This window comes from Calypte anna, chromosome 5, assembly GCF_003957555.1.
Source record: "Calypte anna isolate BGI_N300 chromosome 5, bCalAnn1_v1.p, whole genome shotgun sequence".
Taxonomy (NCBI): Eukaryota; Metazoa; Chordata; class Aves; order Apodiformes; family Trochilidae; genus Calypte; species Calypte anna.
In genome coordinates, this window is record NC_044250.1 from 16,165,669 (window position 1) to 16,180,866 (window position 15,198).

General features: G+C 50.0%; 1 protein-coding gene across 1 annotated transcript in view; it reads right to left on the reverse strand.

Annotated features, from left to right (window-relative positions):
* Positions 1–5,107: 5,107 nt before the first annotated feature.
* CRACR2B (calcium release activated channel regulator 2B) overlaps positions 5,108–15,198 on the reverse strand; it is a 47,297-nt gene continuing 37,206 nt past the window's right edge. Inside the window, exons 14-20 of the mRNA XM_030451553.1 lie at positions 13,921–14,215; positions 13,602–13,743; positions 12,560–12,641; positions 9,380–9,494; positions 6,868–6,975; positions 6,137–6,213; positions 5,108–5,192 (exon numbers count right to left, since the gene is read on the reverse strand). Of these exons, the coding sequence (XP_030307413.1) occupies positions 5,108–5,192; positions 6,137–6,213; positions 6,868–6,975; positions 9,380–9,494; positions 12,560–12,641; positions 13,602–13,743; positions 13,921–14,215 (904 nt within the window). The remainder of the gene's footprint in view (positions 5,193–6,136; positions 6,214–6,867; positions 6,976–9,379; positions 9,495–12,559; positions 12,642–13,601; positions 13,744–13,920; positions 14,216–15,198) is intronic.

Sequence of the window (15,198 nt, forward strand, 5' to 3'; positions counted from 1 at the left end):
CCCCGGCAGAGCCTGCGGGGCGGTGCCTGCTGCCGGGTGCGGCTGTCTCCGCCCGCTGGGCCCTCACGGTGCCGGATGGGTCGTCACGGTCCCGCCGTGGCTGTTCCCCGCCCTCTTGTGCTGGGTTCGGTTCTTCCTGCTAAACAAAACGCTCGGGGTTCGGTGTTTCCGCGGGCTCTCGGGCGGTGCCGGTGCGGCTATGGCAGCGATCCCTGAGGCCTCGCCCATCGCCGCGGGCAGCGCCTGACGGCAAAGCCGGGATGGAGTTTGCTTTCTCCTTAAGCTTCAGACCTGCTCGTTAAAGAGGCTTTTATGAAACATCCTGTAAATCAAGATCAAGCCCTGACTGGCACATTGCTTCATCCCTTCACACGTCATTTCATCTCCCAAGCCCAAATCTCTCCGCTCCAAGCAACACTTTGGATGTTTCCGGCCGGCGGCGCCAACTCGAGAATCGCTTCATCCTCCTTAATGAGGAAACAAGTCCTCGGCCCACGGGGATTCTGCTTAAAGCTTCAAATTAAAGCCCTTAGAGAGCCAAGTGAGTGGGTAAAGCCTTGGGGCCCAGCTCACTGAGGTGTCCCTCGGAAGGTGGCAGAGCCATGGGGAGATGCAGCCCCTGCCCTGGGCTCAGCCTCTCCTTGGCAGGGCCCTATCCAGGGATGTCACCTCCAAACAGAAGGAATGTGACCTCCCCTCCTGGGAAAAGTGGTCAGGACTGGGCACAACTGCTCCTGCACAATGTTGTGTGCTTGGGAGGAAGCCTGAGGAGAAGGAGAGAGAGCAGAGAATCACAGAATGTTCAAGGTTGGAAGAGAGCTCCAAGCTCATCCACTCCAACCTTTGACCAACACCATCATCTCACTACTAAACCATGGCCTCAAGGACCAGGTCCAAACGCCTTTTAAATCTCTCCAGGGGACTGTCGTGGGCCTGACAACCCTCTCAGTGAAAAAATGTTTCCTAACATCCATCCTGAACCTCCCCTGGCACAGCTTCCATCCATTTCCTTTGGTCCTATCACAGTCATTATGGAGCATTAATTTTTCCCTCCTCTCTCCAACCTCCCTTGAGCTAGCTGAAGAGCCATCAGCTCTCCTCTCACCTCTTCTCCAGCAAAATATCACTCCCAGTCTCTGGCTCATTTCTGGAGTCATATATATATTTACAGGAGGTACATGTTTACCTTGAATAAAACTAATTGTCACCTGGTCAGGTCTCTGACACAGCCCCACTCGTGTTTGCAGGATCAGAGCCTTATGAAATTGTCTGTTTGATAGGCACACAAAGCATGTCCTGCAGGCTGGAGCTGGGAAATTGTCCTGCCAGCTGGACACGAGTGACTCCTGAGGAGCCAAGTAAGTAATGAGCACAGTGATGTGTCTCAAGGAGCTAATTAACAAAGCTCTGTTAATTAGTGCAGGGCTGTGGATCTATTGGCACTGACCAGGAGATTGCCAAGGAGGCATTTAAAAGTGCATAGCATGAGCTATGAGATAGATTTATACTTGGAGCTCAAGTACTTAGTCAATATATGTATGGACTAAGGAATTAACAAGTAAACTGAACGTGAAAAGACACAAAAAGAAGAAGGTGACTGGACAGAAAATAATGTGTGAGAGACTGAATGAGCCCCATAGCAGGGACTGATAAAATATGTGTAGGAGGAAACTGTCCCTTGGAGTTTAGGCTGCTAGAATAAAGAAGGTAGAAGAAAACAACACCCTCAACCTCTGCAATTCCTGCATTTGTCCTGTGGGAAAGCTTTAAACCTAACACTGTGACTTCATGTTCTCTCTTGTTTGGGCTTTCCAGAGAGATGCTGTCAGGCTAATCCTATTATACTTATCCATAGCATAATAACATGAATTAAACAACTGAAACTTCATGGCACCAGGGTCCCTTCACCTGCATGCAGAGCTCTGTGGGACTGTGCCTGATTCTCAGAGTAGCTGTGGGGCTGTTTTGCCTTTGCCCCTCAATCTGATTGCAGACACAGCTGCACTGTTGCATATGCCAGGAGAAGGCTTCCCGGGCTGTAAGAAGAGGACTTCCTTGGGACAGGATTCCAAAATGCTGTCCACACTATGTGCAAAAGGTTCCCTGTCAGCTAAGAGTCTGCAGCCAACACAGCACAGGAATAAACCCCCAGGCAGAGTCTATTTTGTGTCCCCCTTTGTCCCGTGCCACCTCAGGATACCTCCATTATTTGCTTTTTATTTACTCTGCAGTTTCCAGCAGCCATTTACAAGGGTAGCCACTTGCCTCTTAGTGGTAGCCAGGGCTTCTACTCAGAGGCAGAGGGGAAATTCTGACAAAACCAGAGTGCTGTAGTAAAATTAGGAATTCTGCTCTAGTTTAGGTCTAGTATCAGGTATACAAACTAACAGCATGCCCCTCTAGACTGAGGGGCAACAAAAGAGACAACAGAAGACCATCCAGTAATAAAACCCATGCTCATGCTTACTGTTGTCCATCCTGCTCAAACTCTGTGCCACTTCATCGTGGCTGAAACCTAAGTCCACCCTAAAAAAAAAAGATCTGACAGTGAGTAACTCCTTCTACCAATTTATAGTGTGGGGAAATGAGTAATAATTTCTCTGGTCAAAGCTGCAGAGAGATTAGTTCTGTAACGCACAAACATCCAGCTGGAGCCACGCCAGGGCACAGGGATTAAAAAAAGCAACCAGATTCCCAAATCCAGTGAAAAGGATGCATGGGACATTGCTAAAATAAATGTTTAGTTCTCCAAATATAGGTACAGCCTGTGAACATGCCCTCTCTGAAAGCCCCAAGGCACTGGGGAAGCATTTCCACTAATTCTGCTCTGCCTTCCCTGAATCAGCTGGGCTCTGGCTGCTCGAAAGAGGTAAAATAAAATATAACTAGAGATTAATTGCTCCTGTGCTACCTCCAAGACAGGGGTTCCTGATCAGCTGTCTCCCTACTTACAAACCTCTCATTTTCCCACCAGCAAGGAGGGGAGAGCAGACTGGAGCCAGCAAATGCAGCAGGGAGGCTGAGTCTCCTGCAGCACCCCAAGAAATCCCCTCTCAACACAACCATTTGTAAGGCAACATTTCTTTATTGTCTGTACTCTGCTTGCACATAAAGGACACATGCTTAAGGTTGTGCATTACAGAAAATCCCACGTGGGAGCTGTTGCTGTGGCAGCACTCCAGCACTGATGAAGGTAATGCAGAGGCTGAGTGGTGTTTCACATCCAGCTGCTCTCCGTGCACATCCAGACCCTGTTAGCACCTGCACTCCTTCCTTCTGCAGCAGCTTCCCAACTCCTGCTGCTGCAGGTCAGTAAATTCCAGCATTCCTGTGTGCCCTGGGAGATGCCAGGTCTTGGTGCCAGCCCTGCAGCTGGAGCACGGTGCAGGGACATCACTGAGAGCAGGTCCCCCAGCTCAGACAGCAGGTCTGACCTGTTCAACTGGTGACAGTGTCTGAGCTCCTTCACATCCAGAATGGCTGGAAAGCCAGAAAACCACTTCTGTGTTCAGATTACTGGTACTTCCTGAAAACAGAAAGGATTTCCCTTTCTCCTTTCTTGCAATCACAAGCAGTTCCACTGGCAGCACTGGTGCAACTGGAGATTCCATACCAGCAGCCTTGGTTCCTTCTGGAACCTCTTCTAACTTTGTGATTCCCAGTCTCAGGAAAGTATTCCTGCAGTTAGGACAGCAGTGAGGACAGCAGGCAGGCAGCAGAAAGGACTGAGCAGGAGCTTATTCAGCTTTTCCTTTTACTCTGAAATCTTGCTCTTCCAGAGCAAAACTTCCTCTTTCTGATCCAGCACTGGGAGGAACCATGGAAATTCTTTTAAACTCTGATGAGCTGTCGGTTACTCAGAGCACTTTTCCTGCAGGGGATATTCCCAGAGAAATTTGGACAACAGAGAGACTGCCAGAGTAATTTCCTCATCCCAAGAGAGGAAAGACAATGGATAAATCCAGGCCTTTCCTCTGCTGCAGTTCTGAGCTTCCCAGCTGAAGTATCACATCTTGCCCCTCAAAGTCACACATGCAGAAGGAAGCTCAAAGCAGCAAGGGCACAGGGCTCACCCAGTCCCACTGGGCTTTAGGAGCAACTGAGCCCCCCAGAAGCAACCATCCCACTGCAGGGAACACCAGGCACAGCTTTCACCAGAAAAGTGAGGGTTTTGCACCAGAGGAAAAGCTTCCCCAGGCATGTTTCACACAGACACCTGCCTTGTGCTTCCTCTCCAGGTATGAGTGAAAGCCAGGAGAGGATCTTTCAGCTCTGCTGGTCAGTCAGTTCCTGCCTGCTGGAGATTCCTTAGGAAAGGAGAAGAGAATGGGAAGAAACAAGGGGATGCTCAGCCTACAGACAGGCCCCTTGTGTACAGCACAGCCACAGGGTCTGGATCAGCATCATCTGCAAGTCCCAGGGCAACTGCTCTGCCTTCTGTAAACAGTCAGAGAGGGGCAGGGATAAGGTTCTTTAGGGTAACAAAGTGACAAAAAGCCACTGGAACGACTCATTTTATCTGTTCATGCCCTATCCAGGTACAGAATCAGTCACAAACAACACTGTCAAGTCAAACCTAATTTTGCAGTAAATCCAGGGCCTGGTGCAGCTATTACAGGAACTGATGGAGGTTTTCCTGCTTCCCACAGCAGCTCTCAGCTGGGCTCTGCTACCACAGAACCAGAGAGGATGAGATGGATGGATCACCACCCAGAGACAGCCTGAATTTAAAATTTCTCTCTTACACTACAATTCTATCTAACGCAGCACCCACTGTGTCTGCTGCCAGGCCACTTCTTTGCCAAAAAGAAAAGAAACAAGACTTTATCCTTTTTCCAGGGAAGTGACCTCTCCAGATTTTCCAGCCCAGTTTGTGCTCTTAGCCAAGAGCAGCTGAATTCCCCAACTTTTAGAGCCCAGGGCTGTGTGCAGGGTTGGGAAACGGAGCAGTGAAGATCACAGGCACATTTTAGGCTTGAAATTGCCAGGTGGGGATAGAGCTGCAGCTGCCCCAAGTCTCTGCAGAGCTGATACCATCAGATGGGGCTTGCCCAAGGGCAGCCCCAGCAGGGTTGGCAGAGGTCTCCTGCTGCCACACGGATGTGCCTTACGTGCAGCACCCTTTCCTCCTGCTCACAGCTTCCAGCTGCAGGGTGTTCTCCCTCTGCCTGGCTTCTCGTGCTGTCAGCAACCTGAAATAAGCAGCACAGGTCAAGAAAACCCAGTTCCTGAGCTCTTCCTGCCAGGACACGTGTCTCTGCCCTTTGATCCCATGGACATTTAGGATGATAAAAAGTGACTGCTCTGAAGAGCAGGCTGCTCTGGGAGCTGGGAAACAGGGAAAGAAACTGGACACACACATGAGGGGAGAGCATGGCTTAGTCCTCAGAGCAGCACACCAGGGTGTAAGTGGTCTTGGCCTTATTCCCAAGCTTCCACCTGGATGGCAGAATCCCAGACTGCTTGCTTCACCTGTCTGGGCCATCTCAGACAGCAGCATGGTAATAAAGCATGCTGTAGGAGGTGTGATTTACCTAATTAGTAAGTTAATCATCCCAGTTAATGAACAACTAAGTCCTGCTGTGAATTTAAGAGAGATGATGCAGCAGGAGGTAAAGGGAGAAAAGAAAACAATAGGTAATTTTTGTTTGTTTGTTTTTTGCATGTTTCCAAAGAATTTTTCCAAAACCACCTGCTTTTTTAAAAGCTAAAAATCTTGGAGTAAACTTTTTTCAGGCCTCCAAAGTTGTATTATCTCCCTCTAAAAATATTACCACACTATATACAACACTTAGTGAGATAAGGAGTAAAATACCCTTAAAATGCAGGCAGACTTCACACTGAAAATGCCAATTTAAAAGCTGGGGTAGTACCCAAGGTTTTTGTGCTTAAATATTGAAACTAAAATCCCAGTCTTTCAACACCAGCACTGCCAGGTGAAGCTTTCCATGCAGGAGCATCCAGTCTGCACTTGGTACTCACAAGGACCCGAAGCCAAAGGGAAGGGAACTCTGCTCCAGGTCTTTTTATGGGAAGTGGCAGAGTCAGTCTCTGGCAAACCCCTCTCTTGCCTCTTCCCCAGGAGAACCACAGCAATGTTCTGCAGTCCCCAGGGGGGGTTTTCCTGCTCACTGACCTCACCATGTGCACCATGGGCTCCATGATGTTGTAGCCGCTCAGCGCGCTGCACTCGTAGAAGACAGCTCTGTGTTCCTGCCAGAGAGCACAACAAGCACCCATCCTGCTCCCACCTCTGCCCCAACACCTCCCCAACCCCCCCCCCTCAGCACCAGGAACTCTGCTGGGAACAGCTGGGAAGCAGGGGGTGGCTGTAACACCCTGCTGGGGCACACACCCTGCTCGCTGAGCCAGGAAAAGGAGGATGCTCTTTCAGCACTGGGGGCCCAGTTAGAGTGTCCAACAGGGAACACTGGGGGATTTATTCAGGGAAACATCTGCCCAGGGGGGACCTGGATTCCCTGTGTGTTATAGGGTCTGTGAAAACCCACCTCCCCTCAGCCAGGGGCCAGGGTACCACTGGGCATGCGGATGCAGAGAGGGAGGAAGGAGGCAGGACAAGCATTGGGGGGGTCCTCAAAGGGGAAACCAGCCTGAGAAACACTGAGCAGCTCTGTGAGGAGGAGTCTAGCCTCAGGGGACAGCCATGAGCATGGGGAAGCATGTCTGTCCCAGGCTAAGCAGCACCTCCTTCATTCCCAGAGGGACCTCACTACAGGTTTGCATCGGAGAAACAGGGCCAGGAGGAGAGGGAAAGCATCCTGCTGGGAAATGGCTCCAGGAAGGGCTCTCTGGAGTCAGGCTGGATGGAGGCTGCAGAGCAGGACAAAGAGCAGAGCACAGTCACACCTTTGCCAGCCTTTCCCCCTCCACTTTGGGCACATTCTGGGTCTCTCTCTGTGCAACATCCGTTTTATTTCCAAGCAGAAAGACCACAGATCCATCCTCAACACCTTCCTGCAAAAGAAACAGAATAAAGCACCCTGGAGACTCAGCTGTGGGAGGGAAATCTATTGGAGCAGCTCCTGTTGCAGCTGATGCAAAGGATCCCAAAAGGATCAGGTCCCTGAGCTCACCAAGGGGCCATTCCTCAAATAACCCCAGGGATTTGTGGAAGGAAGCTCAAACCACAGGAATCTATTTCAGATGTTTAGTATGGACAGCTGGGATGCCAAGAGAGAGAAGATAGGGTGCAAGTTCCTTTCTGGGTAACAAAAAGTCTAAAGAAAACCAGTTTGTCCCACAGACTGTTCAGAATCTAAGTACAGGCAGAGCTTCTTATTAAAATAAGTAACTTCTGTGTGGATGTGTGCTGCCATCTGCCTGATGTGCTGCCCTAAACTCAACCATCCCTTGCTGAAAATCCACTGACCAAGCAAGCTGAGCACTTTCCAGCTCCTGGATGGGGTCTGTGTGGGAACTGTTGTTATTCCAAGGTGATTCCTGGAGCTGTGGTTACTGTTGGTAAAACTCCCTCTAGAACATCAGCAGGACAAGGAGTGCAGAACAGGTCTCCAAGTTATTTCCAAACTTGGCTGCCCTGGATGACTTACAGTAACCCCAACAGCTTCAAACCAAGATAAATATTAAGGTGGGGAAAGGAAGAGGAGAGAGCTTATAAAAAGTTACAGATTTCAGGTGCTTTGAGTTTCCAGGTGCTCAGCTTCACCTTCCTGAAAGGAACCTGATTTTTTAGAGGTTGGATAGTTTGGAAAATCTTAACCTTTCATGTTTTCAAGCCCAAAGAAATAGCTAAGGAGTTTTGTTATTCTTTTTTTCTAGGATTTTTTTTGGTTTGGGTTTTTTTTTTTTCCCCACCAGGCCTCTGGAATTTAATATTAAAAACCTTCACTCTCTGCTTTTGCTTAGCTCTTGGGTTTTGATACTCAGCACAATCAAAACAAACCCACCCCTGACAATTTCCCTGCAGCTCTGACTCAGCTGCACACATTTAAATGATATAATGCTATTTAAATGACACAGACAGGTATTTTTGTCTCTGCTACCAGACACCAGCCACAGATGAATGCATTTATTCAGACTTTGGAAATAAAAACCAGGGGGGCAGATGGCAGTATGAATACACAGCCACAGGAAGGGGAGAAGGGAGAAGGGGAGAAGGGGGAAAGGGGGAAGGGAGAAGGGGAGAAGGGGAGAAGGGGAGAAGGGGAGAAGGGGAGAAGGGGAGAAGGGAGAAGGGAGAAGGGGAGAAGGGGAGAAGGGGAGAAGGGGAGAAGGGGAAAGGGGGAAAGGGGAAGGGGGAAAGGGGGAAAGGGGGAAAGGGGGAAAGGGGGAAAGGGGGAAAGGGGGAAAGGGGGAAAGGGGAAAGGGGGAAAGGGGGAAAGGGGAAAGGGGGAAAGGGGAGAAGGGGAGAAGGGGAGAAGGGGAGAAGGGGAGAAGGGGAGAAGGGGAGAAGGGGAGAAGGGGAGAAGGGGAGAAGGGGAGAAGGGGAGAAGGGGAAAAGGGGAAAAGGGGAAAAGGGGAAAAGGGGAAAAGGGGGAAAAGGGGAAAAGGGGAAAAGGGGAAAAGGGGAGAAGGGGAGAAGGGAAAAGGGGAAAAGGGGAAAAGGGGAAAAGGGGAAAAGGGAAAAGGGGAAAAGGGGAAAAGGGGAAAAGGGGAAAAGGGGAAAAGGGGAAAAGGGAAGGGAGAGAGAAGAGAAGAGAAGAGAAGAGAAGAGAAGAGAAGAGAAGAGAAGAGAAGAGAAGAGAAGAGAAGAGAAGAGAAGAAGAAAAGGAGAAAAGGAGAAAAGAAAAGGAGAAAAGGAGAAAAGAAAAGGAGAAAAGAGAAAAGAAAAGAAAATCAACGTTGGAAGCAAATGAGGAAAAGAAAAAAGAAGAAACCATGAGTGCTATTTCAGCCTCCTCTAGAAATCTCAGAGCAGAGTCAGGATGTGCCTGTGCGTGCTGTACATGCACAGAATCAGAGAATGTCAGGTTGGAAGGGACTTCAAGGGTCCAACCCTGTTAATATTATGGTTTTTATGAGCTGTCCCAGCACCCCACTGAGCTGACACTTCCTCCTCAGTGCCCCAGGGCCATCCCTCTTTGCACAGATGGACACGAGCTCTCCTTGCCTGAGCAGAGGTGTGAGGTACCCGTGTTTAAAAGGCATTCCCAATGCCATGGGCTCCTTACAAACACTGTTTTGGCATGTCCCAACCCCCTCTGCCATGGGATCAGCCTTCCTTCCTGGAATGGGCACCCACTCACTGCCTTTGGTGCCTTCAGCAAGGAGCCCCTGGTCCTCTCCTGACCCACCCGTGGCATCTGGTTGGGAATTCCCCTTCCCGTGGGCCCTCCCGGGGGATCCGAGGATTGGAACAGCACCAGGAGCACTGGAGAACTTGAGGTCCTGCTCTCACCTGGACACTGCTGATCCAGCTCCTCACTGCCAGGAAGGAGCCCTCAGCTGTAACATCATACATCACCAGAATCCCATCCGCCTGCCGCAGGTACTGCTTGCTCACGCTCCGGAACCTGAGCCCAAACCAAACCAGAGGCACTCTCAGAACCACAGGCAGGGAAAAACATAAAGCATGGGGTTATCTGGCTGTCAGTACAGCCCCTCTGCATGAACTGGGGGTCCCCTGGGTGGGTGTGTACAGCCTGGTGACAGACAAGATGGGTCCCTGCACCCCCAGGCAGCCACGAGCTCTCAGCATCGTGCTGAGAAAACAGGAGGGAAGGAGCAGAGAATCTGGTTAGGTGGTTTAGGAAAAGGGAATTGCCCACAAAAAGGGACAGGGAGGCAAAAAAAAAACACCCCACGAGCCTTCTCCAGTGGCTGGGAGAACCTGGAGGCTGAGCTGTGCCATAGCCTGAGCTGGGTGCATGCTGCCTGCTCCACTCAGCATCCACACAGCCTGTCTCAGGTTTGGGATGTGTAAAGCAAGCACACACAAATGGCAGCACACACAAAACCAGTAGCTGGACACAATCTCTAGGAGGAACTCTGGCCACCTACTTTGTCCCGTGGGTAGCAGTTGGAAACACAGACTTGGATTTTGAAACAAACGCCAAGCAAAAAGCCCCAACCCAACCTTCAAACCTCAAAGTAGTTGGTGACAGGGCCAGGCTGCAAACACTTTGCTTGGAAACAGATGGAATTATTTGCAAAAGAAGCAGTGAGGTCTCACTGGGTGTTCAGCCTTACACAGAACAACCTTACTCCTGGTCTGTTAAGAGCCAAGGAAACCTGCAGCAAGCAGTAGTCACCCTCCTGAACTCTTCAGATGAGTGCCTGAGGTTGTTCTCTTCACTACAATTCTGGCAATTACTCAACTGGGAAAGCACAGCCTATTTTTGGCAAACCTCTGAGCTACAGGTCAGGCCAGATGCCCCACCAGGAACACCCAGTGTAATGTGATTGGTCCCATAACAGTCACCATGGAGCTCTCCTTCCCTGCTCCAAGGAGTTCCTCTCTCTCTTCCATGGAATATTCACGAGTGGGCACCTCCAGTAAGAAGTAATTCATATTTTTCTAGAAGGAAAAAAAGTTTTTTCTTCTTCCCCAGACTCCTCTTCTAAGCTAAGTTCTCTCTTGCAAGTCCATGTTTAAGACCTGCTACCCTAAAGGTCCTTCTGCAGAGACAGTATCTTTCATTTGGACTCTGATATAATCTGGTGGCAGCAAAATGGCACAATATAACATAGCATATAACATAACATAAAACATAACATAAAACTTAACATAACATAAAACATAACATAACATAAAACATAACATAAAACTTAACATAACATAAAACATAACATAAAACATAACATAAAACATAACATAAAACATAACATAAAACATAACTCCCCTCATATCATAACTCCCCTTACTGCTCAGCTTCAGCACTGAAATAACTACAAGAGCCCCCTCAAAAATCATTATTTCTTCAGGATAAAGCTTAATTTTGAAAGAAATAGTTTGCTTTTCACTAGGTACTTCCACTTAGCACCATTCCCACCAGGCCTGCAGGGTCCAGCTGACTGAGGAACACAGCACATTTGGTGTAAATTTACATTTCCATGACCTCAGCTGCCTCCTGAAGCCCTGCCCAATATTACATATTTAGCCCCAAAGAACCAGAACTTATTTTTGCCAGGCTCTTAAGGTTACCAGCCCCCTTGAAATAGCTTTTCAGCTTCTGCTTTCAAAGTGCATCCTAAATAAAGTCTGATTTTCATGGACGTCGTGGTGGACCCACAGCTCTGGTAGCAGAGGAAGGTCAAGTGTGTCCTTTAAAACTCTGCTCCTCCCCAGCACTGCTGGTAACACCTTGCCATGGCCCCTGCTTTTGAAACTCTTGGAGACTTCAAATGGGGAACCTGGCACAAAAAGCTACGTTGCCCTCTGCCAAGGATGCTCACTTCCCCAGTCCATCAGCAGAAGGGAAGGTGGAAGAGGCTCAAAACCTCCCTGAGAGAGTCCAGCAGGGCAGTTCCATCCCCTTCCCCATAGCCTGAGCTGGCTCTGTCTGAATCAGACCTGGAAAGGTTCACACACTCCTTTCCACCCCCTGAACCCAGTGGTGCTGGGCACAGCAGCAGGAAACTGAATCTGAGAACAGGATGTTTATCCAGAGCCTCCTTCCCATCCTAACCTCCAGCCCTCTCCTGCAGCTTTCCATGGAATGATTTGGGTTGGAAGGGACCTTAAAGCTCACCCTTAAACCCCTCTGTATGGTCAGGGACCCCTCCCACAGCCCAGGGTGCTCCAAGCCCCATCCAGCCTGGGCTGAGACACTGCCAGGGATGGGGCAGCCACAGCTTCCCTGGGCAGCCTGGGACAGGGGCTCAGCACCCTCAAATTAAAGAATTTCTTCCCCATGTCCAACCTCCATCTCCCCTCTTCCAGTTTAAGGCCATTAACATTAACCCTTCTCCTTGTAACAAGTCCCTCTCCAGCTTTCCTGCAGGTTCCCTTCAGGTACTGGGAAGCCACTATAAGGTTTCACTGGACCTGTCTCTTTTTCATCCTGTCTCCATAGGAGGGATGCTCCAGAGCTCCCATCATCTCTGTGCCCCTTCTCTGGACTCACTCCAACAGCTCCATGTCCTTCATGTGCTGGGGACTCAGAACTGGACACAGAACTCCAGGTGGGGACTCAGGAGAGCAGAGCAGAGGGGGAGCATCCCCCCCTTACTTGCTGACCACACTTCAGGGATGGCCCTGACCCAGGTGCAGAACCTTGGCCTTGCTGAACTCAATGAGACTGGCACGGGCCCACTTCTCAAGGCTGGAGAGCCTAGAAAAATGCTGACTCAGGAGAACTCGGAGGGAGCTTGGGACCCCACCCCATCCCACAGTGATTTCTGCATTTACAACCTGGAGCCACAACCGTGCAGGTCACACCTATGGAAAACTACATTTCTGTCAGTCTGGGAGCCACGTCACAGCAATAGCTTCTAGAAACCTTCAGAACAGGCCCTGGCAGCCCTGGAATAGCTGCTGCAACCTCCCAGGTCCTTCTGAAGCCACCAGAAAGCAGGCAGGTACAATCCTTCCTCCTGTTCCTGACCCAGCCTGCCAGGAGGGCCAGAAGCTGCTCACCTTTCTTGTCCAGCTGTGTCCCAGAGCTGCAAGGCAACCTGGCTGTTATCCACCACCAGACTCTTCACCTGGTAATCCATACCTGTCAGGAAGGTGACAGTGATGAGAGGATGGGGAGGCAGCAGATTGCCAGTGCCAGGACCAACACCACTGAGGTGCAGGGAAACTGCAGGATGGGTTGCAAACTGAGTGAGGGACCATCTTTATCTTTAGCTGGGATAAAACACTGGCAAAAAGCCCGTGTCCAAGCTGGCTTTCCCACATTTCTTAGCCACCTGAGTGAGGAACCCTATTACTCACTGTCCTGGTTTGGGCCAGGATAAAGGTGGTTTTCTGTTTCTGTACTTTTGCTTTTAGCTAAGTCCCTTGTAAGTAGTTGCATTTGCTGAAATTAACAGCAAGTTTCTCATGCAGTGTGTCTGCTTTTAGGACTGATAACACTTGATGTTTATAGTTACTGCTAGAGACTGGTGTGCAGAGCCAAGGACACAGAGGCCCCACCTGAGCCCTCCTTTGGGAGGAACGGACAAGATAGATGCCAGAACTGACCAAACAGAGTATCCCATCCCATATACGTCACACTCAGTATAAATTTGAGGCATCACGTGGGCCGAGCCAGATCTTTTCCTGCTTCCCTTCCTCCCTGGCATCCTGGAAGGATCCTGTCTGTTCATCTGCCTGTGGTCCTGATCCGTGCCAGCCCATATCTGTGTGTTCCTGCCTCCAGCTCCCAACTGCTGCCGACTCCAGGAGTCCAGCCTGGACTTTCCCAGGGCTGCCCTACAGCCTCGGTGGTGACGTGAGAGTTATTGGGGGAAAGGGGGGAGGAATGTGGTTTCCATTTTCCTGTATATTTGTATATATTTAGTAATTTTACCTATTTATCACTACTGTTTCATTAAAGTTGTGTAGTTTGATTTCCAACCCATAAGTCTCTCTCCCTTATTCTCTCTCCTTTCTCTATCAAGGAGAGAGAGAGATTAATAGAGAGCATCTGTTATTCGGTTTAATTGCCGGGCCAGTGTTAAACCGTGACACTCACCTATGGTTGCATTGAGCCCAGCCAAGAACCTGCCATAGCAGAAGCGGTGGATGAAGGAACTCTTCCCAACACCAGAGTTCCCTACAAACACCACTTTGAAGAGGTGGTCTGGGGAAGAGCTGGCTGGTTCCAGTGCCTGGAGCTACAAGGGAAGAAAGAGGTGCAGTTTTGAAAGGCCCAGCTGCAGGACTCTGGTTTGATTTAGGCATTGGACCCCAGCACTATAAATGGATGGAGGTGGAGGGACCTGGGGAGTCAGAAACCCTCAAGTTCCTGCTCACAGGTGTTTGGGGGAAGAACTCCAAGCACTTAGACTCACCCTGGCTTTAGTGCCAACAGGCTGTCCTCTAGGAAGCAACAAAGCATCCTCTAATCCATTTGCACTTTTTGTACAGTCAGCATCACCCTTCAAAGTCACCTTCAGCCACTCAGCATCTGCTGCCCAGGACCAGCTCTCCTTGGCTGTGCTCTTCTCTCCAAAGGCTGGGCTGCCTCCTTCTCCCATCTTCAGCCACATCCCGTGGCCTGGGAAGGATTTACAGCTCTTTCTGTTGGGTTCTTCCACGGACACATCCCCCAGGAAGGTGAAGGGGAGCTCTGCTGGGGCTAGTTGTCTGTATGGAAGTCCACAGGCACCACAAATAGGGTGGGAAGGCAAGGGGGGAAGGGAAGCAGATGAGGTTGCAAATTTTCAAAACAACCAGTGGGAAACAATTAGTGCACAATTAACACCTGCAGGTACTCTGCTTCATACACTCTGCTTCATACAGACTCTTCACAGAATGTTAGGGCTTGGAAGGGACCTCAGGAGATCATAGAACCACAGAGTTGTCAGGGCTGGAAGGGACCTTTCAGCTCACCCAGTTCCACCCCCCTGCCATGGGCAGGGACACCTCCCACCAGATCAGGTCGCTCAGAGCCCCATCCAGCCTGGCCTTAAAAACTTCCAGGGATGGATGGGGCTTCCACCACCTCTCTGGGCAACCTCTTCCTTGAGTCCAATATCCCCCGCTCCCTGGGAGCACCAGCAGCACACCTTAGGAAAGGCAGACAGCTCATCTGAGCTATGCTGGACTCATACACACTGACATATTTCATCAATTTTAATAAAAATTTCCCACCCTCTGCATTTTTCAAGGATTCTTTGCCTCCCACTTCCCCCAGTACCAACCAATGAAGCAGAGCATGCGAAGCTGGCGACTGGAAAACATTTAAACAACACCAGCAAAAAGCAACTCTCCCTCCTTCCAACCAGCCACATCCCACTCCCAAGGGCAAGATATCCCCAGGACCTCTGCTCAAGCACTGGGGGTGTGGATCTGCCCTGACCATGCCACACAAAGCATTTCATTCCCTGGGCTTAGAGCTGAGCTGGGGGCTGGGGGGAGGAACAGCCTGCAGAAGAACAGATGGAAAAAGCTGACAAACTCCTGAAATCATTGCATCTTAGCTCTGCCTTGGCTTCTTAAAGAACCAGGCAAAGGGGGTGAGAAGGCTTGGAACACAAGGGGCTTTATCCACCACTGATACCTCCTTTGCCTTCATTGGCCACCAGATTGCATCTAGAAGCACATCAGAGAGACTTCAATCAGACTGC